The sequence below is a fragment of the Benincasa hispida genome, chromosome 1, assembly GCF_009727055.1.
Source record: "Benincasa hispida cultivar B227 chromosome 1, ASM972705v1, whole genome shotgun sequence".
In the NCBI taxonomy this organism is placed as follows: Eukaryota; Viridiplantae; Streptophyta; class Magnoliopsida; order Cucurbitales; family Cucurbitaceae; genus Benincasa; species Benincasa hispida.
The window spans coordinates 21,960,543-21,984,310 of NC_052349.1; the positions used below are offsets into that span (position 1 = coordinate 21,960,543).

The 23,768-nt window shown below is 36.0% G+C and overlaps 1 protein-coding gene across 6 annotated transcripts; it reads left to right on the plus strand.

The window, feature by feature from the left end:
- The first annotated feature begins 10,699 nt into the window (after window positions 1-10,699).
- On the plus strand, window positions 10,700-21,313 carry LOC120068586 (SWI/SNF-related matrix-associated actin-dependent regulator of chromatin subfamily A-like protein 1). Of its 6 annotated transcripts, none has more exons than XM_039020413.1 (24): window positions 10,700-11,191; window positions 11,347-11,407; window positions 11,798-11,886; window positions 11,978-12,033; window positions 12,120-12,195; window positions 12,320-12,386; window positions 12,870-12,936; window positions 13,049-13,115; window positions 15,720-15,803; window positions 15,907-15,948; window positions 16,126-16,281; window positions 16,777-16,854; window positions 17,198-17,266; window positions 17,389-17,454; window positions 17,542-17,670; window positions 17,770-17,826; window positions 18,855-18,944; window positions 19,144-19,209; window positions 19,794-19,862; window positions 19,950-20,054; window positions 20,149-20,274; window positions 20,381-20,439; window positions 20,509-20,545; window positions 20,930-21,313. In XM_039020413.1, exons 1-24 carry the CDS (start codon window positions 10,877-10,879, stop codon window positions 21,089-21,091), a joined length of 2,193 nt encoding a protein of 730 aa, XP_038876341.1. In that variant the 5' UTR covers window positions 10,700-10,876; the 3' UTR covers window positions 21,092-21,313. The 6 variants fall into 6 exon arrangements, with proteins under 6 accessions (XP_038876341.1, XP_038876346.1, XP_038876347.1 ...); XM_039020418.1 differs by having other exon boundaries at window positions 11,804-11,886; XM_039020419.1 differs by having other exon boundaries at window positions 10,700-11,167; window positions 11,795-11,886.
- Window positions 21,314-23,768: the final 2,455 nt, after the last annotated feature.

Below are 23,768 nucleotides of genomic sequence, written 5' to 3' on the forward strand. Positions count from 1 at the left end.
TATTGTTTCAGCAAGGACTCCAATGATGATGAATTTACAGAGGTGTTGGAAGTGGACGATTGGTTATGTGGTTGCCTTTGATGACTCTGATTCTGATTCTGGTGAAAAGATGGAGGATTTCCTTGATTCCCCAAATTGTTGTTCTGATGATTCCTCTGGCCTCTTTGGTCAGTGTTACCTCCCCAACCAAAGGTAGGATGATTCTGCCAACTTGGATTGTAAGTGTTGCTGTAAGGGTTGTTTTGGATAGCAAACACTGATTGCGGGTTTGATGGGCACATCTCTACAGCATGGCCCCCTTCGCATTGGACACAACTTATTGCGGCCACTTGCGCTGAACTTTGAGAAAGGGCACCTTGGTTAATTACCATCGTTTGAAGGAAAGAGGTCACCGCGGCCATTTATGCGGCCAAGGTTGTCATTGTATCTGCTGGTACAATGGCGTTTTCAGTTCTTCTTCTCTTGGGGCCTCTTCACCTATACCCGTCATCCACCCAATCATTCGTGTTTCGCAAAATGCGATCAAGGATGACCTTGGCTTCCATGTAGGTCTTATCCATAGATCCTCTTGCTGCAGAGGCGTCAGCAATGGCTTGCATTGATCGATTCAGGCTGTTATAAAAAGCTTCCATCAGAACACAATCGGGAATCCCGATATGCAGACAATTCTTCACTAATCTTCTGAAACGCACCTAGGTGGTTCTTAGAGTCTCGTTATCCACTCGAAATTTAGCACATCCTTTCGTCTCCTTGCGTTGATGGCTGAAGGGAAGAATTTCTTCATGAACTGTTCCACCAACTAGTCCCATGACGTGATTTCATTTGGCTCCAAAAAATGAGCCCACCTTTTTGCCTCATCCCTCAGTGTGTACGAGAAGAGGTAAAGTCTAATCCCTTCAGGGGTGACGCCAGGGATGGAGAAAGTGTTGCACATCTTCATAAAGTTGGTCAGATGGGCGTGCGGGTCTTCACCTTGTAGACCTCCGAATTGCCCCGCGTTTTGTATCATCTAGAGCATGTCTGGCTTTATTTCAAATCGTGCATTCTCTTCAACCATTGGTCGTGAAATTTCGGGCGAAAAGTCGTAAAGATTCGACGCCGCATAGTTTCTCATGGGAATATTGCGATCAGCAGCAAAAAAGACAGGATCTTGTGTTGGCCGATTCGCCCCCTAATTTCCTTCAGGCCTCTCGTTGTTAACCATATTTACTCTTCTTCGCCTGATTCTGTTCTGGCGTGCACTTGCATGAAAAGTATGCTCGATCTCTGGGTCAGCTTCCAATTCTGGATCAGTTCCAGTACTCATAAACCATCAGCTTGCTCTTCGCAATAAACAGACGGTACAATAGAGATCTGTCCTGCAAAATATCACAAAAGTACTCAACACTAACTGTTACCAATCCTCAGAAACGGTGCCATAAACTTGTGCGCATACGAATATGTATGTTTTTGTTATGTTGTGTATGTTTTGTATCGCTTATGCACACTACTGACGGGTGAATCATACAAGCTCATGTTGCCATAAACTTGTAACTAAAAAAAATTGTTATTCTTTATCTTTATGGATATGAACAATGATGAATATGAATGTAATGCAAGTTCATGTCCCCAACTATTGCACTAATGAATGAATGAAAGTGCTCTATATGCGCTCAAGTGCTTTTCGATAAAGATATTATGAGATACTACGTTCTAAGTATATGCGTTGATAGTGATATGCTTGTAATGTGCGATAAAGTAGTGCGTGTCACAAGTTTCCTTGCGCTGAAACCAAGTATAATTCCAACGCAAGTTTCTCAGAATGATTCGAGATCGAACACGGGGATTGTTGTCGTTAAATGCGATACTAATGTGATATATGCGACCGATTATAATAAAGAATAAAGAATTTTGGTTTTGTAGAAATATAAATTTCACTGAAAGTAAAATGCGTTGATAAAGTAAATTCCTAAACTACTATGATACAGGGGGTCGAGGACCGGCTGTGAAGTTGTACAAAAGAATCTATGAATGCAATGGCAAGTCTTATGAATGAGGCAGAAAGAGAATGAGTAAAGAGTAAAAACATCGCAAGTTCATCAATCGCGTTAAGAACACATCATGGAGAAAATGGATGATAAATGTATGGAAAGGGACAGATAGACGATAATGATGAAAATGATAACATTGAATTCTAAATATATGCGTTTGATACATGATTGTGAATGAGGTATTAAAAAAGATGAACACAAAAGATGAATTAAAGAATAGAAACAAATACGGAAAGAGTGTCAACGTCTTGACACAGATCCTGATTGGAGACTTGTGCTAGCTGGCGTATGGATGTAGTGGAGAGGAAAGCTTCCATCTCAGGCTTGCTTTCACGGTAGAATGGAGCTTTTGCAAAGAGCTTCAGCTTTGGGAATCAGAAGAATTCCTTGCTCGAAGACTCACTTTTCAGCCTTGTCTCGTAGTTCTCCCGGATTTACTCTGTAAAGTCTCTTCAGACCAGCCTCTTGACACTGATCCTGTATTCAAGGAAGCTATTTATAGACAAGACCTTGGCTCTTTGAATTTGTGGCCCACTGTATAATTTTGATAATTCCTGCCATGGCGTAATGGAAAATTCATCTATGCTCCACGATCAATCTGTCAGAATTGCACAACGAAAAGCTGTACACTTGTCAGAATCGTCCGCGAATGCATTGCTCTTCACATCTTCGATTGATCACCGCATGCGGTGTTGTTTTTTGATTACCGCATGCAGTTGAAATGTGTTGATCTCTAGAGTCCATGATCGATCATCACATGCGTCGTCATTACGTTGATCATTTCTTCATTCTCGATCGATTGACGCATGCATTGTACATTTTGTTTTCGAGCCATTAACGTATGCAGTGACCTATTTCCTGTAAAACAGAGACTGTAACATTATATTTCGCCATCACAATGGGGTTAGTGGATGTGTTTACGATATTTCCTAATTTTCGTATTTCTCAGCCAATTCTTATACTATCGATGCAACTTTCCTCTCTTTTTGTCGTAATATCTAAATAAAACAGCACAAATAACTTGTATTTTTACAAGTTATCAATTAGTATGGGTGAGAGTGGCCAGATTTCCAACTCAACATGTCTACCTTTTTGGGGACTTGTCTGATTTAGAAGCTGGGAACTCGGTTACATGAGATGGAATTCACTCCTTCCCCGAAGCAGGGGTAAGTGGATAGATTGCTCCCTTAAGGGCTGATTCTGGNAGCAGGGGTAAGTGGATAGATTGCTCCCTTAAGGGCTGATTCTGGGGCTTAAACATAGTGGCCACAATTTCTCTTTGGAAGAGAGGACTTAGTCATAGGAGGACTATGACTTATGTTCATTAGAGGGATCAGTGGTACTTAAGAAGTTAGATGTAACTACAGGGGCATAACGGTTATTGGCCCAACTGTACTTACGAGCGATATGTGAAGGGTTATCGCACTGTTGATTAGTTGATACGAACACATAATATATATGTAGTAAGGAGAATCCAGTTGTCGATCTTTAGTGGAGTATCTGGCAGTTAATAGATTGTGAATCTCGTGACTAAAGAGTTTAGTCAGTTATTCACGTACCATTGGAGCTTCGAGCTACATGTTCATAAGGTCCCCTTGGTAGCTCAATGGATTCAAGTTGAGAATCAGGTCTTGGTGTTGATTTGAAATGTTCAAATTGACAAGAGGTAATTCGATTATATATGATATGATCGGTGTGATGTATGAGGTACATCAAGTGGAGGATTAATGTAAATGAGATTTACATTAAGTACCATGAAATAATAATAAAAAAAAAACTACGGTTTATATGTTTCATGAGATGAAATATTAAAACTATAGGTTATAAATATACTATGGTAAGTTTGTTATCATATATATTTATAATAATATTAATTATTGGATAATTATCTTTTTTTTTTCTCTAATAACCAATTGAGTGGGACGTTATTGGTGGTTTCATGATAACCGTGAGATAAAAGAAAAAATGTTTTCCTAAATTTAGTTTTTGATTGAGATTTCTATTCTCGGAAAGTTCTCACGGTGACTGTCAAATGAATGAGATTCACTAAATGACAGCTGAAGAGAGTCTAGACGATCGTGGAGTGACACTACACGATAATTCACTCAGCTGGCCTATTAGCTAAACGATCGCATATCATTTCTAAAAAATTAGGCATCGTCTAAACGATAGACCTTATCATCTCCCACTAGCTCAATCCTTTACATGATTGTTCTTCCTTCGGTCTCTTCCTCTAACCAAGTCCACACAGAGCCCACACTTCTGGATTCTCACACTAAGAATACCAAGGTAGCCATTGTGGTGGTGTCGTATTCAACTCGACATTGTTCGAGGTTTTTGGAGGTCGTTCGCTGTGTTCATGATCTTGGAGTTTGTTGTGTTCGCAATTGTTGTGATCGTGCTGTGTTGTGGTCGTAGTGTTCGAGCATTCGAGTTTGCAATCTTACTGATTGTTCGAGCGTTCGTGATCAAGGTTGTTGAAGATGAGTTTTCAAAGGTATGTTATTCTTTCCTTTGATCATATTAAAAGCATACTGTAATTTCGTATTGTGCATAGCCTGTATGTTTTCATTTCTCGATTGTAATTGTTAATGTTCAAATACAAATGAAATTTGGAACGATCATTCCGCTGCTCATGCTATTTGAACGGTATTTGTCAACATAAACACTTGATTTTCATTTTCTTGGAAAAATATACTACTTTTGGATTGCCTATAAATAGGCATGCTATTTGAACGGTATTCCAATACTTAAGGTCTCCACACCAACATATGTGCTGATCTATTCTCTAGATTTCTGAATTATGTAAACATCTTTTACGTCTCATAAACAACTTTTACGAGTTCTCCACATTTCATATGGAGTTTCAGAAAATACCTTTAAAATTAGAATGATGTTAAAAAACAATTAAGGTAACTAGGTGTAGAGAGTTTTCACCGAATTTCATGTTCTATCAAAATAGCTCTAAAAATCTCAAACTCTCTATTTATACTTTGACCCAATCGAAGTATTTCATATTTATTTTACCTAACAAGTTTTATACACCTTGAACCTTTCAAGTGTTCTAAACTTTTTACTTAAGTTGAAAAACTCTTTGCCTTATTCATTTGTAGCCGTTTAAATATCTAAATATTTGCAAATAACTTTTAATTTGGTTGATTTTAACAGAAGTTGCCTTATAGTAGAACAAATATAACTTTTGATAATGAACATTTCATTTATAACAAAGGTTTATATACAATATTTTTTTTACAAAAGATAAAAGAACTTTCATTACAGTAATAAAAGTAAACAAGTTTATCTTTTGTCAGCAACTGCATCTCCCACTGGTTGTTATGAGAAATACTCCCCTATTCAAAACTTAGAGTTTACAAGGAACTAGTTTTCTTGTCTTGCTTTCTTTGCTCTTTTCTCCGCAAGCTATCGTGGGCAGTTTCTTTTCCAGTGCCCTTCTTCATTGCAGTGGAAACATTTTCCTTTATCTGCAGCATTTGCTTTGCCCTTTTTACTAGTAGGTTTCTTCTTCCCTTTCCCCTTATTCTTCTTTACCATAATACACTTATTCTTTTAAGAATAAGCAATATCAGGCTTCTTAGAGGACGATTCTCTTTTCTCAGTAGTAGTAACATTTACTTCTGATTTCAGTCCTTTAGCCCTCATCTTGGTTTGGTAAGCCTGTAGCTCATTGAGAAGCGTAGTCAAGTTATACTCTATTTTATTCATCAATGCGTTGGTACAAAACTACAAGAAACTTTTCGGAAGAAATTCAAGAATAAACCAACTTGACTCTTCTCATCAACGACAACACCATTTACTTTTGCCACGTTGAAATGGACCATCATGTCCAGGACATGTTCTCTAACAGAGGCCCCTTCTTTCATACGACAGTTGTAAACGTATTTGATAGCATCATGCCTCAGGGAGAAGGACGGTTGTCCAAACATCCCACGTAGAGATTCCATGATCTCTCTGGCAGTACTCATGCTTTCATGTTTCTTGGCCAATACATCAGATATGCTGACAAGAATATAGGCACAGGCTTTCTTGTTACCCCCGATCCATCTATCGTATGCATCTCGAATATTTTGGTTTGTATGTAAGCTAGGAATGGGAGGACACTCTTTTGTTAAAATGAACCTCAAATCATCTATCACTAATATTTTATTTAAGTTCATTTCCACGTAGAATAGTTATCCCCGATAAGTTTATCAGAAGCCAATAGTTGTACTAAAGAACTCATTATTCTGAAAATATAAACAAATTTTATTAGAAGATTGCTTTTAAATCCAATCAAGTTTTAGAAAAGTAATAATGTACCCAAAATTTATTTATTTTTACAACAATACTATAGTGAGTTAGAATAAGTGATACCGAGGGGCAGTCAAATACTCCTTCACTAAAGAAAGACATTTTTGACTAAATACTATCTCCAGAATAACTCATATTTCAATAGTCATTTAGCTACCGATTTTGGTCAGAGCTTACTAATATTTTAGTAATCCTGTAAGTGCGACCCTCCATTTTTAGACCTCAGAGGTTGTCCCCAACGATGCTACCGAATTGGAAAATCAAGGTTGGAAAATGAACTAAGAAATTCTATCCATTTCTGAAGCTTGAGTTGTTCTGAATCCTATGTTACAACCCTTCGAGGGGATAACCGTCGTTAAACGACTAGCAAGGCCGACTTAAAGATGTCAAAAAGGCGCAACATAGGAATCTCACAGTCCAAACAAACGGTAGAGACCGCAGGACACGTTAACATATATCCTTTACCACTTACTATGAACTACTTCCCCTATTCACCTTGATATTGACCCATACAAACACTTTCCGAATAGAGATCACTCCCAGGGTGACACAAAACGTCATATGAATCTCACGGTGTGAACTTTTTAGAGACGTGAGAGTTGAAATCAATATATCGTATATTTGATTTTACATTGAACAACTTCTCATCATTCACCTTGATATTGACTCATGCAAACACTTTCCGAATAGAGGTCACTCCCAGGGTGACACAAAGCGTCGCATGAATCTCACCGTGTGAAACTCTTATGACGTGAGAATGAAAATAAAAATAACACTTTTGATTTTGTTGTGAACAACTTCCCCTATTCACCATAATCTCGATTCATGTACTCACTTTCTGAATGGAGTTCACTCCTAGGGTGACACGAAACGAAACATGAATCTCGATTGTGAACTCTTAGGGAAATAAGAGCTAAGAATGGCATATCGTATATATTATTAATCTCTCACTTAAGCATTCTTAGATTCCCACCGAAGTGTTCTAATAACATATCGTATATGTTATTAAACTTCTACTGAAGTGTCCTAACATTTGTTTGGATATATCTTTACTTAGGTTTGTTCTGGCTAATTAAACAACCTAAGTCTAGGTTTTTATCCAAGTATAACGTTTATATTTGGATTTGACCTACGATGTCTAGGTGATAAACCAGTTTTAAAACCTCTCACCGCTCACGTATTACTTATAAAACCGATCAACAACACTCAATTATTCGGCCATAATCCCCAGGTAGGAGGTGTTTCGAAGACGTCAACTTAAATACCCCTAGCCTTAGACAGAATTATATACCGGTTGAGTTTGTAACCATATTTTACAAGATGTCGACCTATTTTAACTATTAAACAGGTGATTAACCTACGTGAGCATGTAACTTATCTTTATGAATTTTAAATGTCTAGCCCAATTTTATAACAACTTACAAAATTTTAGACATGCTAAGCATCTATAACATACATCAAAGGCATTCAACATTTAATATAACATTTATATTAAAACATTTGAAACCTTATACATGCATACTATATATTGTAACATTTTATAGCATACTTTCAATGCATGTAACATGCTACCTATGGTGGGATTTTAAATCTACATGGCATACTTTATGCACATACAAGATTTATTTAATTATAACATACATCACATGCATAAACAATTAAACACAAACTAATATGGTTTTAGTTTTGACATTTTCAGGAGGTTGTTTGGCTGAGGAAATTCCTTATAGATTTGGAAGTTGTTCCAAATATGGATTTGTCGATCACTCTCTATTGTGATAACAGCGGGGCTGTGGCAAATTCGAAGGAACCTTGGAGTCATCGTCGGGGCAAGCACATAGAGCGAAAATACCACTTGATCAGGGAGATTATGCATCACGGTGATGTGATAGTTACGAAGATCGCATCGGAGCACAACGTTGCTGATCCATTGAAAAAGACTCTCACGACTAAAATGTTTGAGGGTCACCTGGAGATTCTGGGTCTGTAGGACATGCGACATCTTGTCTAGAGCAAGTGGGAGATGATACTGCGGTATGCCCTAGTTTATTGTATATTGTACATGTATTTATCTTGTATTGTACATTAGTCTCCCGAGGCATTAGGACACCACCACAACACTAACCTTTGAAGATACCCTTGAATCACGAATTCCAGCTGCAATCTCCCTTCCTATGGATGAGAACTTAATGCGTGTGTTTTATCTTCAATACCACCACAAGGTCTTCCCTACGATTAAGATTGGTGCCATAGATCTCCTAATTAACGATTAAGATAGGATAGCCCTAACCCTAATCTATCTACATGCTTCTACCTCTATTGGGTTCCTTAGCGGTCATATTGAAGATAAAACACGCGCATTAAGTTCTAGGATTCAATTGCGTCGATTAATTGTTAAGATAGCTACGCGCATTAAGTTCTAAGATTCAATTGTGTCGATTAATTGTTAAGATAGCTTACTCAATTAACCAAAATTTCTCCAAATCTAATAATTAGTGCGTCCTAGGATAGCCGTTGAACACACAATTACTATTGCCTCTTGGAGATCTTGGCTAGACATTTTATCGAACACATTAAAAGCAACATATTCAATTATGAGCGAATGTGACAAAACCAAGCATCTAGGCTAAACATGTCGAGATATAGATCATTCAACATGCTTCAAGAATTAAAATCAGATTCAAGAATGCTCAAATTCAGGTTGTTAATGATAAAGAAAAGTAGAAAACTCAAAAGAATTTGCAAGAACTCTTGAAATATAAACAATATTGAATTACTTCATAAATACATAGACAAATTCATGAAAAATTACAAGTTATTGATTACAAATAAAAAAAGAAATCAAAATCTAACCTAGGTAGGACACAAAATTAACATAGAGACTAATTGATACAGAGATAAATTCCAGCCTCCATAGAAATCGCGCTTCCTCTCCTTTTCAATAAAAATGAAAGAAAACTATCCTCTTCTATTCAACAAAAATGAAAGAAATCTATTAATAGTTACAGGGATAGCGTTGAGACGCATTATTGACGATTGGTTGCGCAAGACGCATGCACGAGATGAATCGCGTCAAAAAGAACATCGAGTTTTCTATAGTTAAAAAGTGAGTTTTCTGTTTCATACTCGATCTTCGATACACGATGGTCAATATTTGATGCTCAATTACTCGATTGAATTTGATGATATTTGATGATTCGATAGTTGATTACTCGATGGTCATTATTCGATTATACATGATAGTATTCAACTAAATACTCGATGGTATTTTGGCATTTACTCGATTCTCTTCAATTTGTTGATTTTCTTGGTTATTTTTTTTTAAAATCTTTTTGGCCCAATTTTCTCTTAATGACTCCTAAACGCCTCAGGGACCGTTTTACCTATAAAATTAATATTTAAAGCAAGTAATCAACACAATTTTGGGGAAATTATCATGAAAATATATATCCTTGAAAGACCTAACAGTCATTGTTTTGAAATAGTTAGACTTAAACAATAAACAACATTATAAGTAAGAGTGACTTATTTCTTGGTCCGATCTTACGCAAACTCATTGCATAAGATGCCCCAACTCCTCATGTCACTACATGTACGAATAAGGATCACTTCGTCTGTAGCACTTTACAACTCCTTCTAATAACTACAAAGTGGGCCGCATCCGATAGTGTTACCAGAATAAGACAACCAATCTTATTCATATACTATAGATCATTTAGAGTGTTTACTTGAATCTGATCCACTCTTATGTCTCCACATAAAGTTCAAGTACTCATGTAATAGCCATGAATCTTTTAGTTTATCAGATTTATTTCTAAAACAAAGTAAACAATTCATATATTCAATAACAACTTTACTAAATTTCAAAATAAGTTTATTGTTTACAAACCACGAGTTTTAGAACATAAAACCCAACAAATAGTTCGACATTCTATTGGCTAGGGATATCGTTGTTCAATTTAGTTTGACCCTTGACTATAAAGGGGTCCTATCTCCCAACAATTTAGCATTATAATTATTTTGGATGCATATAGTTCCCTTCATATGCTAAGGTGAGTGATTTTTTGCACCTTAGTGAGACTTTAGATTGACCTTCTAATTCTAGAGAGTTGGTTGATCTATTTGATAGTGCCACAGGTTAGTTGGGAAGATAGTGTAACCTGGCTTTCTTGTCGATTCGGTGTGTTTTCGATCGATAATGCTTGGGAGTCCTTATGTCCTAGGAACCCAAACAATCTCCATTTTTGAGACCCTTTCCCTTGAGTCATGAGTATTTTGTATTATTCCATTTGATTAGTTTTTGTCTTTATTTATTTATTTTTGTTTTTATTATGTCTATTTGTATCTTCTCCAACTATCATGTATCTTTGCAGGGAAAAAAAAAAAGTGAAAAAAACCGAATTGGGTAGTTTAATCCGACACCGTCCCGCCCCGAAGTTCACTTCAAAATTCGCATGTGTGAAGAAGCATCCGTTTCAACAAACATTCCATCATAGCAGCGACTGGAGAAAGGGGTTCGCGCCTTTCTCCAAGAAAAAATGGAATTTGGAGCTGAAGATGATGACTGGAACTTGACCCCTGAAGAACTCGATTCCCTCGAGAGAGACGCTGTTCAGAAGATCGCTCAACTTCAAAGTTCCGCTGCTGCTTCTTCTTCTTCTTCTTCTTCTTCTTCTTCGTACAATGCCTTTGCTCCTTGTTCTGCTTCTAATCAATACCACCGTCACTCTTTTCAATCCAACACCCACCTTGATTCGAGTGTCAACAAGGCCAAAATCAGCAACCCAAACGCCCTTGACTCTGCATTTCAATCTTCCCAACTCAATCCGGTATTGGGTTCTCGTTCTCGCGGGGTTTGTACTTAATCCGTGCTTTGATTGTGGTTTCTGTAGTTTTTTTAGGGGTTCCGTTTCTGTCACTGTGGTGTTGTGTTTTGTGTTCATGGCGTTCTTTGTGTTTTACGCTTTTACCAAGTTTCTTAATCTTATTATCATTCGTGACTATTCAGGTGGAAAGCGCTGCCTCGGCCGGAGTATTACCTCCATCAGCTGTGTCAAAAGAACATGTTGGTAAGCTTCGTAGTTTTGTTCTCTCTTTCCAATTTGATGCATGATCGTCTCTTTAACTATAGTTAGTTTTTCAGAGGGCTTAGGAAATGATTATATCCCTGCATCAATTTGAACTGTTTGTTCTTTAGCCTATCGACCCACACTCACTTTGATACCTTCATATGACATTCGAATGCATTTTGGGTTTTTGTTTGGCTCCATCTAATCTATACGGGCTCTTTTTGATAGCCTGGTCGTTTACTTTTGTGAAATGAAAGGTGGGCTCTTATAAAAGAAAAGACAATTTCATATCTCATGTATCGAAATTTGCCCTTATATTGCTCCAACAAGATAATGAGCGGTTAAAAATAATTTCATATCTGCATATGCTTTGGCTGTCTGTGTAAGGAGATGTAGCTGCAAAGGAACTACCTAAGCTTTCTGTCAAATTTTTTCTTCACAGCAGCGGAAACATTGGTGCTAAATTTTCATATGATCAGGTGCATTTTCTAGCTGCCTACTATGATTTTGTTTTTAGCCCCTGCTGATCGAATAAGCCTTTACTTGTATATTACTTCGTGTATTTTCCAGGCACTGGTAGAAGCTTTCCGAAAGATCCCTAAAGCCACTTGGAATGGAAAGGAAAGGTTTCCTCCGCTCCTTTCTCTCTCTTTCTCGTGATGATTGTACTTGTTTGTTACCATATGTATCTCTTGAACTTTTGAATTTGCAGATTATGGATGTTTCCTATATCTAGCATGTCAGCGGCAGAAAGTGTCCTACGTGATGTAGTTGGTTTTAAAGTTGAGGTGGTAACTTGTGCCTCATTAACTTTTGCTACAATCAATTGATACAAATAAGATTTAGAACTTATGAGAAGACTCCGCTGTGGCATAATATATATTCTAATGATGTAGCTTATTTTTTTCACAGGTGGAGAACTTAGATAACCTGGTGCATCGTGCTATCATGGCGGCTTCTCTACTTCCTGATCTACGAGGTAGACCTTGAACGTGGTTAGAAACTCAATGTTGTTATCATAGCTTGTTTGACATCTTTTGTGCCTTCAGTATTAATTACTTTCGATATTTTATATTTTAAGTTTTAGTGTGGTGAAGGCTTACTGACATTGTGTCTTTGGACCATAAACATGTGGTACATAAGCATCTGCTTTAAATTCGTACATATTGAATGCAAATGCTGATAAAATAGTTTAGATGATTTTCTTTCAATTCTTGCGGGACCAACAAGTTCATAGGTCTTATATTTGGGCTTATAATGCTGAAGTATTTGCTCTTTTCTCTCTCTCTCTCTTTTTTTCTCGTATTAATTAGATTGAGATTTTTTTCCCCTGACAACTCAGGTCTTGGGTTCACCCTAGTTACCCCTTGTGAATTATTTTCTTATTTGGGGGCTGTGTGTGTATCCTGTATCAATATATACACACACTAAATGTTTTGATGTTTTCTATAATTTTGCATAGACAAATATAACAAGTTACCTGTCGACATTGAATCAATGCTTTTGCCATTTCAGCGGGAAGGTGTTAGGTATGACATATTGGAGAATCCTGTCAGTTGTCATTGTGTTATGTCAAGTTCAAGTTTTAAATTTGTTATGTTGTGATTTTCTTATCCGTCTCTGTCAATTGGTTCCTTTCAGGTTTATTTTACAGCATGGAGGTCGTGCTATTTTAGCAGATGAAATGGGCTTAGGGAAAACTTTGCAGGCAAATGATTCTTTAACTGAACTTTGTAATTGTGTTATGTTATATTTGAACTTATTTTTTGTCTCATGTTTAGCTTTTCCAATAATAGATTTAAGTGGATGATTTAACCATTCTATGGAAAAAAGTGCTGCTATTTTTTATGTAATTGTTGGGTTTTGTCTTGGACTGTGTACCTTTATCAATCCCATGGGATGATATGATATTTAATTCATAGGTAGATAATCAATTAGTTTGAACTCGTGAATTCAAATACAACTAGGTTACAGTTGGGGTTTTGACAATTGGGCCAATCCATTCTTCTTAAAAGATCCTACTAGGATAGTTTTTATCTAGAATTTGTAGGGGTGAGCATCAAAGACCGAAAACCCAGCTGACAGATCAAAACAAACCGAACTGACTTTGGACGAAGAGTATAATTGGTAGAGGCCGATTTGCACATAGCAAAACCGACTGATTGGTCAATCGACAAACCTAATAGGGGCTCAAATCATTCAAACCGTCCATTAAAAAAACCATTTACTACCAATGTATATTTATTTATTATTTTATTATTAGAAAATAATTTCACTGATATATGAAATACAAAAGACAGGCTGTGCTTGAAACCAAAGGAGTTACACGATATTTCTCCAATTGGTCAAAAGAGATGAAAAATTGTAAGGGCGGTTAAAAGTTGTAGTACATGTACTCCAAGTCATAGCAAGAAAGATAATATGTTCAAAGTAGCTATCTAAAGTGCTTCCCTTATTATTGAAGAGTCAATTGTATCGCTCCATCGAAGTGATCCATAGGAATGTACAAATAATCCATATAACAAGTGACTCTGAGTCTCATGGCCAGTCGTACAAAGTACACAACAACGTGGAGAGAGAGCCATGTAAGGACAGCATTGTTGCAATTTGTCAAAAGTATTGATGTCGTTGTGTCTAAGCTCTCAAAGAAAAAAAATTAATTTTCTTGGGATGAAAATTCACCCAAATAAGGGAAAGGATGGAGCAGTCGAATCCAAATGGCGAACCCAAGTCAAGAGAGAGAGATTTTGTGAAAAAGGTACCATTTTTTCCAAGCTTCCATAGCCAGCGATCTATCGTGGGCAAAAGATAGACCCCATTAAAAAGATCCATAAACTGATCCGTTCATCAACATCTTTATCCATGAGGTTTCTTCTAAGATGAAGCGGCACCCATGTTGGTCATTCCAAGCATCATGAACAGTCGTGTTTATTTAAAAAGAACATTTTTGTTGTAATTCTTTTTCTGTTCATTTTTTCCTTCTTTATCCATTTCTCAATCTCACATCCTCTCTCCTCTTCTCTCCTTTCTTTCTTCTCCCTTTTCTTCTCCCTCTAGTATTTTTTTTCTCTTTCAGTTCGTCAGACTTACAAAACCAACTGAACCGTGATGTGGTTGGTTGGTTGGTTGGTTGGAGTACCCAAGCTGTTCAAAATCAACCAAAACCAACCTGTTGGTGGTTGGCATCAGTGTAATCCCAAAACCAATGACGGCAGACTGATGACCACTCCTAGAATTTGGTATAATGGTCTGTCTTTTTTGTGGTGTTAGTTCAGTTTCTCTCATGTTATTCCTACGGTTGATGGAAAGTACACTTGATCCAACTAGAGGGATCCTTACATTTGCACTAAAATAGATAGGTTTCTTTTTGCAAGCCGGCTGGATTTTTTCAAGGAAGACAGGATTGTTATAATTCCAACGACGACCTCTCACCATTTTTCTTTTGTTCTCAATTCCCATGGATCTCCATCTCTCCAAACTGCGGCATCTTGTGTAAAAAGGATGCTGAAACCCAAAATCATCTCGTTATTTGGTGTGAACTGGCCAGAACCTTTGGGAATCTACACTTGAAACCTTTGCTTTGCAGACTGCTTTTCCTTTGGACACTTGGGTCCTCTTGCCCTTTTTGCTCGTTGGCATCCTTTCAAGAAGGAAAAGAAGATTCTTTGGCTGAATTCTATCCAGGAATTTTTGTGATCTATCTAGCTAAAGTGCAACTCTTGTATATTCAAAGAAAAGGAAGGAGACCCTCAATCTTTACTCACATCCATCATATACTTGTCTCTTAGTTGGTGTAAATTGAGTTCACCTTTTTGAAATTATAGCTTATCAAATCTCACAACCAACTGGAAACCTTTTTGTAATTAATTGGATAAACTTTTTTTCTGTAATTTCATCGTATCAATGAAATGTCTATGTTTCCTATAAAAATCCTGTAAAAAAATGTCAGTTGTATGAATTGAGAATGAGTTAGGCCTTTAAAGATTTGAAAATTTGTGATTTTATTTTATAATTCTGTGCGTATGTGTGTGGGGGCATGTGGTGGGATAATGTTCAAGTTTGAAGGTGGGCTTATAGTTGCCTTTGCCAATTAGATGGAATCAAGAGTCTCCAGGAACATCACTAAGGAGAAAAACAAACTAATTTGTGATTTTGCCATTAGAAGAGCAACTGGTGAAAGATGAACAGACAAATAGTCCATGGAGTCCACGTGGATTATGCTTCCCTAAATGACACACCTTTTCAACTTTGACTTCTATCTCTTATACATTGCTTTATCTCGACGTCATTAGTTTGCTCATACGTACTGCAGGCTATTGCTGTGGCTGCATGCATTCGTGAATCGTGGCCCGTTCTCATACTCACACCATCTTCCTTACGATTGCACTGGGCTACAGTAAATATTTTGTCAACTTCACCTCCTTTTAAAAAGATTTTTTTTTTCCTTAATCAAAAAGATAATTTTTACTTACGTCTTACATTCCCTTCTGGTTCTTCAGATGATTCAGCAATGGCTAAAAATTCCTTCATCGGACATACATGTATTATTCATCACATCCATGTTTCTGTATTTTATTTATTTATTTTTTGTATCATTATTGATTTTTTTTTAGTTATGAACTGGAATTTGTTATCTTGTACAATATGTGGTGATGGGGTTTAAAAAGGATGCATGAGTTGCGGCTGTAGATGTTTATTTTTATTAATTCTCCAATCAGGTTGTTTTGTCCCAAAATTGCGGGTCAAATAAAGGTGGATTCACAATACTCTCCTCAAGCAGCAAGAGCAGCCTTCATCTTGATGGTCTTTTCAACATTATCTCCTATGATGTGGTCCAGAAGTTACAGAATATTCTAATGGCATCGGAGTTTAAGGTACCTGTACGTATATTTTTATATAATTTCTTGATTTTGGTTTGTTATATCATTCCATGCAGCAAGGAAACCATTTCTTATCTTAAAAAAGAAGTACCTGTGGACTACTTCTGTTTTCTCTTGCTTTTGTCCTTTATTTTCTTTGTAACTTTTTTGAGCTCCTTTATAATATTTTCACGTATTACAGGCCAGATCCTTGGTTTTGTTGGTTGCAATATTATGAACTCTGTTTTATTTGCAGTAGCGTGGTTGCTGAAGTTATTTATTGATATTTTTGTCTCAGGACAATAAACAATGTACTTTATACAATTGTACACAGTGCCTTTACATCTCGACTACTATGCTTCAAAAGAATTGAGTTATTGTAACTATTAAATGCCAATGGAATTGAGATATCAACCTAGTCTTTGACTGTGTCAGCAATATTTCAATGGGTTTGCTTATTATCAACTTTTGAATGTTTATACTCTTAGAACTAATCTAGCTACTTATCAGGTTGTGATTGCAGACGAGTCACATTTCATGAAAAATGCTCAAGCAAAGAGGACAGTTGCTTGTGTGCCCGTTATACAGGTTATCTTGTCTTCTTAATGCAGTCCACACACATCCAGGGAATTTTTATGGCAAGTTTACTTATAGGGGTTTAACACGAGTAAAGAGGCAGGCTTTCAACTTATGAGTTAGATCGAATGTGTCTATCATGCTAGTGCATTTGTTTTGACTGAGTTGATTGAGAACATGTTTCTAATAAGTCACATTCTATCAATTTCAATGGATGCATTTTTGCCAAAAATGGGCGCAGTTTGGAAATTGATTGTAGCTCTACTCCAGAATGTGTGCTCCAATGCACATGGGTTTTATGCTTAGGCAATCCTTTTCCACTAAACCCTTACACATTTTGAATTCTTATTTTCAGAAAGCTCAGTATGCCATTCTGCTCAGTGGAACTCCAGCATTGTCTCGACCAATCGAACTCCTCAAGCAGGTAGAGCTTATATGTTCTACTGGCTTACTGTTACGACCTTATAACCCCTGTGATGTTTAATACCGTGTCTAATGTCTAAGAATTTTGTTTTACGCCAGTTGAATTTGCTTTGAACTTTGCAGCTGGAAGCGTTATATCCAAATGTATATAAAAATGTTCACGAGTATGGCAACAGATACTGCAAGGGTGTAAGGAACAATAGCTTCAATCATCAAAAGCTTGTTACATATAATCGTAGTCTTGTTTGAATCACTTAGAAACATCATCACTTTCAGGGAACTTTTGGATTATATCAAGGTGCAAGCAACCATGAAGAATTACACAATCTGATGAAAGCAACATTGATGATCCGCAGGCTTAAAAAGGATGTTCTTTCTGAGCTCCCTCTGAAGCGTAGGCAACAGGTATGTAGTGTGTGTGTGTCTGATGTGTGGGTGTGGGTGTGTGGGTGGGGGGTGGGGCGCTTGAAGAAGATCCTATGACACGTCCTTTCGTTTTCTCAGGTGTTCCTAGATTTGGCTGAGAAGGACATAAGGCAAATTAGGGCTTTATTTTGTGAGGTAACTTCAAATTTCCATTGACTTTTATAATCGTTCTTAAGTAGCTTCTTTAAGAATTTACTGGACATTTATATTACCCTTTGGCTTTGTGTAGCAATGCTTCTGTCTTACAGGAAGGTTAAATTGTTCTGCCTAATGTTAAATAATAAAAAAATAGATGAAAATAGGGAGGGAAAAATAAAGAACTACAAAGACATAAGAAGATAAAAACATCCTCTGGTTGCAAGCCAACTGTAGTAGATTAACCTATCCAGAATACAAGACATACATGCCAATGTTTCAAATTTCTTTTAAACTAATTTTTGTTTTGTAATATAGAATACTTATTTTGGAACTATCACGGGTTGGTTTAGTGGTCAATAACGGTTGATATAAATAATAAAGGGCTTTGGCAATGAGTTCAACTTTCTAGTAATGGTGGTCACTCACCTCAAATTCAGTATCTTATGAGTTTCCTAGCCAACTATATGTAGTAAGACAACTTGTGAGAACAGTTGAGGTGCTTGCAGATTGGCTTCAGTCACGAATATGATAAAAAGAAAAATAGATAACCTATTTGGATGATAGTTTCTGAGAGTGGTTTTGGGTTGATTTTTTTTTCAAAATAGCTTGTAACTCGAAGAGATCCTTCAAAAATCATGGCAAACAGTGGAAAAAAACGGATAATCAATAGTAGGAATAACTAATAAGTACACAATAATCAGCCAATATAGTTTATTCTATTTTTTAAACACAACTTTCAATTAAAGATAACTATGAAGAAACTTCTCTGAACTAACAGCTTAAGATTTTACGTTCTTACACTAACGAACTAACCATAACTGTTCAAACTTGATCAAAGCCTTCAATCTTATATTAATTAGCTTTTTTTCCCGATCAAATAGCCAAGGCAGAGATCTAACGTCTGAAGTAGCTTTTTTCCCTTTATACTTTAGCCCAAACTTCGAATTGCAACTTACTGCTTATTCTTTGTGGGTGCGGTGGGGGGTTAAGAGCATTTTCGCTGTACTAATCTGACATGTTTATAGTTGGAGGTTGTTAAAGGAAAAATCAAAGCCTGCAGATCAGAGGAGGAGGTCGAGTCACTGAAGTTTCAACAAAAACATCTTATCAACAAGGTAACTGTCAATGCTATTTATTTTTTTGCATGTTAAGTGTTTACATGATAAGTTGATAACTATGATTCCCAAGTTTGATTTTTAGTAATAACTAATAAGTTCGGCATGGAGGTTTGTAGAGATAATTCAGTATTCCATATTGAATAACCTTGAAAGTTTTCCCTTACTTTAAAAGTCTCCAACTTCGTAATGGAACCAGATATACACTGATTCCGCTGAAGCCAAGATTCCAGCAGTTCTTAATTATCTAGAGACTGTGATTGAGGTATCTTTTTCCCTCCCATTGTATAATTTATCTTTTTCTTAGTTCTCTTTCCGCCAATGTGTACTCTGTACTGAACGAGCTTGCTAAATATCTTTTGTTATGTGGATATTTGTCAATGTACATTCAAGTGGGTCGATTTTGTTAAGAGTGCAATTTGGTCTCTGGTTGCACATGCAGACAATTTTTAGTGTGATTTAAGCTAGTTATGTGGATGACATAAGCTATACACTGGGAAATTGTAGAATTGTCCCAAAGCCTGTATATCTTACTGTTGTTGCACCAATCCTGGATAATCTTTTGATTTTTGATTTTTAAGAATGATCTCTAAGAGGAAGTTGTAGCCTTAACCATCAATCTAATGGTCAAGTTGGCATATCCCTGGATTACTGTACAACTAATTAAACTATTTTCTTCCAGCCCGTGGATTTGTGAAATGTACTCATGGCTCATGGGTGTTTTTTTTTTTTTTTGGTTTTTTTTTTGTCATTTTTCTTTTATTGATTTCTAATTTTTGGACTTCAGTGTGCATGTTACTCCTACAAAGTTCATTGGTGATTATACCCTTAACAAAATAATTCCCACAGGCAGGTTGCAAGTTTCTGGTTTTTGCTCATCATCAGCCCATGATTGATGCTATATACCAGTTCTTTCAAGTAAGGCACTGTATATCTCCTTAAATTTATGAATCAAGTTTGAGGTTGCTTGCGATCTGTCCATTTTCTTAAACTCCTAATTTCCAGAAAAAGAAAGTGAATTGCATTCGAATCGACGGCGGCACTCCTTCAGCAATGAGACAAGCTCTGGTTTCAGACTTTCAGCAGAAAGAGTCTATTATGGCAGCAGTGGTACCTTTTCCTTTTTGCCAAAATATTCAACAGTTTCTGAATATTAGTTTTGAATGAAAACTAAAATGGTGATTGAAATTTAACACTTCTGCAGTTATCTATTAGAGCTGGAGGCGTTGGACTAACGTTAACCGCTGCGAGCACAGTTATTTTTGCCGAGCTTTCTTGGACTCCAGGTGATCTGATTCAAGCTGAAGATCGGGCTCATAGAATTGGACAGGTATGTTCATGCAATATGTTCTGTAAGTTTCAAGTCCAATAACAATAACAATCCTTACTGGGTGATTAGTGGTTACTCATTCAACATAGTTGCATTGTTCATGTAGGTGTCTTCTGTTAACATACATTATCTACTAGCAAATGACACAGTCGATGATATTATATGGTAAGATCCATTAAGCATTGGTTTAACGATATCTGGGGTCAAAGTAATCCATTTAGTTTCTTTTTACAGGGATGTTGTACAGAGCAAGTTAGAGAATTTAGGACAGGTAATTCAATTTTCAATCCTGAATTTTCTACAAATAAAAATTTGAAGGTTTAAAAATAACTATTGCATTCAATGTCAGACTCTGAACTATTAAGTTTCTAATATTCTATTTTAATCCTTACACTTGTGCAAAAAAAAAAAAAAAAAGTTAAAGTATCATTTTGCTCCTTGGAAGATAAAGTAGGGATGAAAGTTTAATAATTTAACCAAAACTCTAAACTTATCAGGTTCCATGCAAAGTTTCATATAATGTTTGAAAGATTAAGAATCAAAACGAACGCAATCATTATGACCGTTTAAAGTCTCGAAATAGGATTTAAATCTGTTCTAATTCTTGATTTTGTAGTTAGAATTCATAATTAGTGTTTGAACTGGTGAAATTCAGATGCTGGATGGGGAAGAGAACACATTGGAAGTGGCAGTGAAACAACAGCCAATTACAAGTAGCAGTCCGAATTCAAAGCAAAAGACTTTAGATTCTTTTATTAAACGTTGCAACAATGCAAGTGCAGATACCCACTCCAAGTTGAAACTTCCCAGGCACTAAATCCATTTAAATTTTGTGCTGGGGCTAAGAAGGAAGATCTTTAGATATGTTGTTTGCTGAGATGAGCTTAGTTAGATTTGTATAAAAGCCAAAAGTAACCTTTTAAATTATGTATAGTTAGATTTTTGATGTTAACATCTCCATTTTGTTATGGGAAACTAGGAGAAGGGTTGAAAACCCCAATCAACTTAATGTCAATTATATTGATATTTTGACAAAATACATCTTTGATCTTTCAGGTTTGATTTTTTATTTTTTATTTTTTAAATGGTCCTTAATTCATTTGATTATTAGTCAACTAATTGAAAGATGTGACATGGTTGAGGTGACACTTAAAAGTGACGTAGTAATTTTTATTAATTTTCATATTAATCAATTTAAGTTTATGACATTTTTGTTTTATTTTATTTTACTTTTCAAGGACCATAAATATTGTTTTCAAAATTTAGAGATAAAAAGTACTCATTTTGAAAATTTATGCCTTTGGATATCTTTGTTAATTCTGTTTTATGCAATAATTCTATTTTCATCATTAGCTAAGCAACTTCTAGAAAAAAGATCGAAGTCTTCATTGTATATGTTTTCAGTCTTAAATCTTATCTTAAAGTAACGGTTTAAAAGATTATAATCCAGAAAGAATATTTAATATTACTAAATAATCACACTCCATAGTGATTTTATATTGCATACAGATGAATTTATTAACTATACTATTAAAATATAAAATTAGGGATGTTTGTGGATGAGACCTAAAGACTAAATGGACATATTATCTAAACCCCTACAACTAAATACTAGAACCAAATTGCCACATACAATACATGGGTATACTTATCTAGCGTCATCCCATAAGCAAAAACAATTGCAAAATAAATACACTTGCTACAAGTGTTTCTCACAATCCATTGAAAATGATATCCTTAACACGACGTGTTCTTATCTAATGTTCCTAATGTGATTTGCTTTTTTGATAAGGTTTCACAGGTTGTGACACCCCCAAAATTTGGCTTAACACATGGGTTATGCTATCAAAACTATGCTTTTACACTTCAATCAAAGGCTGCATTTACATCCTTAAAACAATATCCCAACTAATCAAATTAAAAAAATTACTAAAATCAAATACGACTAATAGTCCATCTTTTCATGTATTCTCTTTGGCATCACTAAGAACATAGGACTTTATCATCACCAACAAAATATGTTGGTGAGTTAGCATATAAGACGTACTGGTAAGTGCATAACACATACTGGTAAGTAGCTCGTACTGCAAAGACTCAACTCATGAATCATACAGCATGGTCTGCAAGAGAACTCTACACATGAACTACGCAACATACTTTGCAAGAAAACTCAACACACGAATTATGCACCATGCCATGCAACACATGGGTTCACGATAATTCATGAATAAACATTATGCTTTCTAGACTATGCTTTATGACAAAAAACTATAACACGCTCACAACATATATGTTTTGCTTCTTTTCATACAATCACACTGCACAACATGCTTAAGCTTCCCTAACAATATATTGAGCTCAATAGGCCAACATGCTTATCACACATAACAAGTCACAACATCTCGACATACTATACAACTATCACAATAAGCATTCAGACGTGCTCAATCATATCAAAACATTAACGTATAATCATAATGAGCATCCACACATGTTTAGCCATATTGGAACACAAGGATATCAGAATAAGTTCGTATAAGTCATATATATACACAACATAAATGAAACACATGTCATGCTAGCGCACAAGTAATTAGACTACAAGTAATAACGACTGACTTAACGTTCTAAAATGCTGCCAAGCTATTCGAAGGAGTTTGAAAAGGTTACCTAAAACTCAAGGTTTCAAGTTGAATTTTTAGTGGAACCTTGGATCTATTGTTACAACATTTACAAAGAGTTTGAAAAGGCTACCTAAAACACACCAAAACAAACTTAGGATCTTGCTGAAAACTGTTCAAATAAGTACGATAACAACCCAAAGCTACAAACATAATAGCTCTAAAGGTTAAAAACCAAACTACTGCACGTAAAATGAGTCCAAAAAGGTTCAAAGAGCGTTATTACTGAACTTCACCAAATGAGCTTAAGCGATTGCTGGACTGTGTTCAAATATGCTAAAACCTGTAGATTTGAAGTCATTAAGAATACAAACTTGATAGCAAGTTAATTATGCCTAAAAACGTAGGGCCCTTACAAATTAACTTTGAAATGTAAAAGAAAGCATTAAAACAGAGACAATCATCCCAAACCATCTACAAACACACTTAACACTTAAATGCATTGTAGAAAACACTTAAACCCACCAAGATTGTAAAAGAAGTTCAATACAACAATGGAATTTGGAATATCAGAACAACCTGGCTCTGATACCAATTGAAGAAACTCTAAATAGAGATCTAGTGAGCGGAAGCGGATCGCTCCGAAGTCCATTGAGAAAGAACACAAACAATTACAGTTCAACAGAAGAGATTATGCATAAACAATAAATTACAAACATGCTTCTTTAATTGAACAAGGGATAGAGTATGCAACCCTTTGAATAACTCTTTCTTCAAGTATCCCTCGATCGTTCAGCAACTCGTTCAACAACTCGTTCAACAACTCGTTCAACAACTCGTTCAACAACTCGTTCAACAACACGAACTCGAACG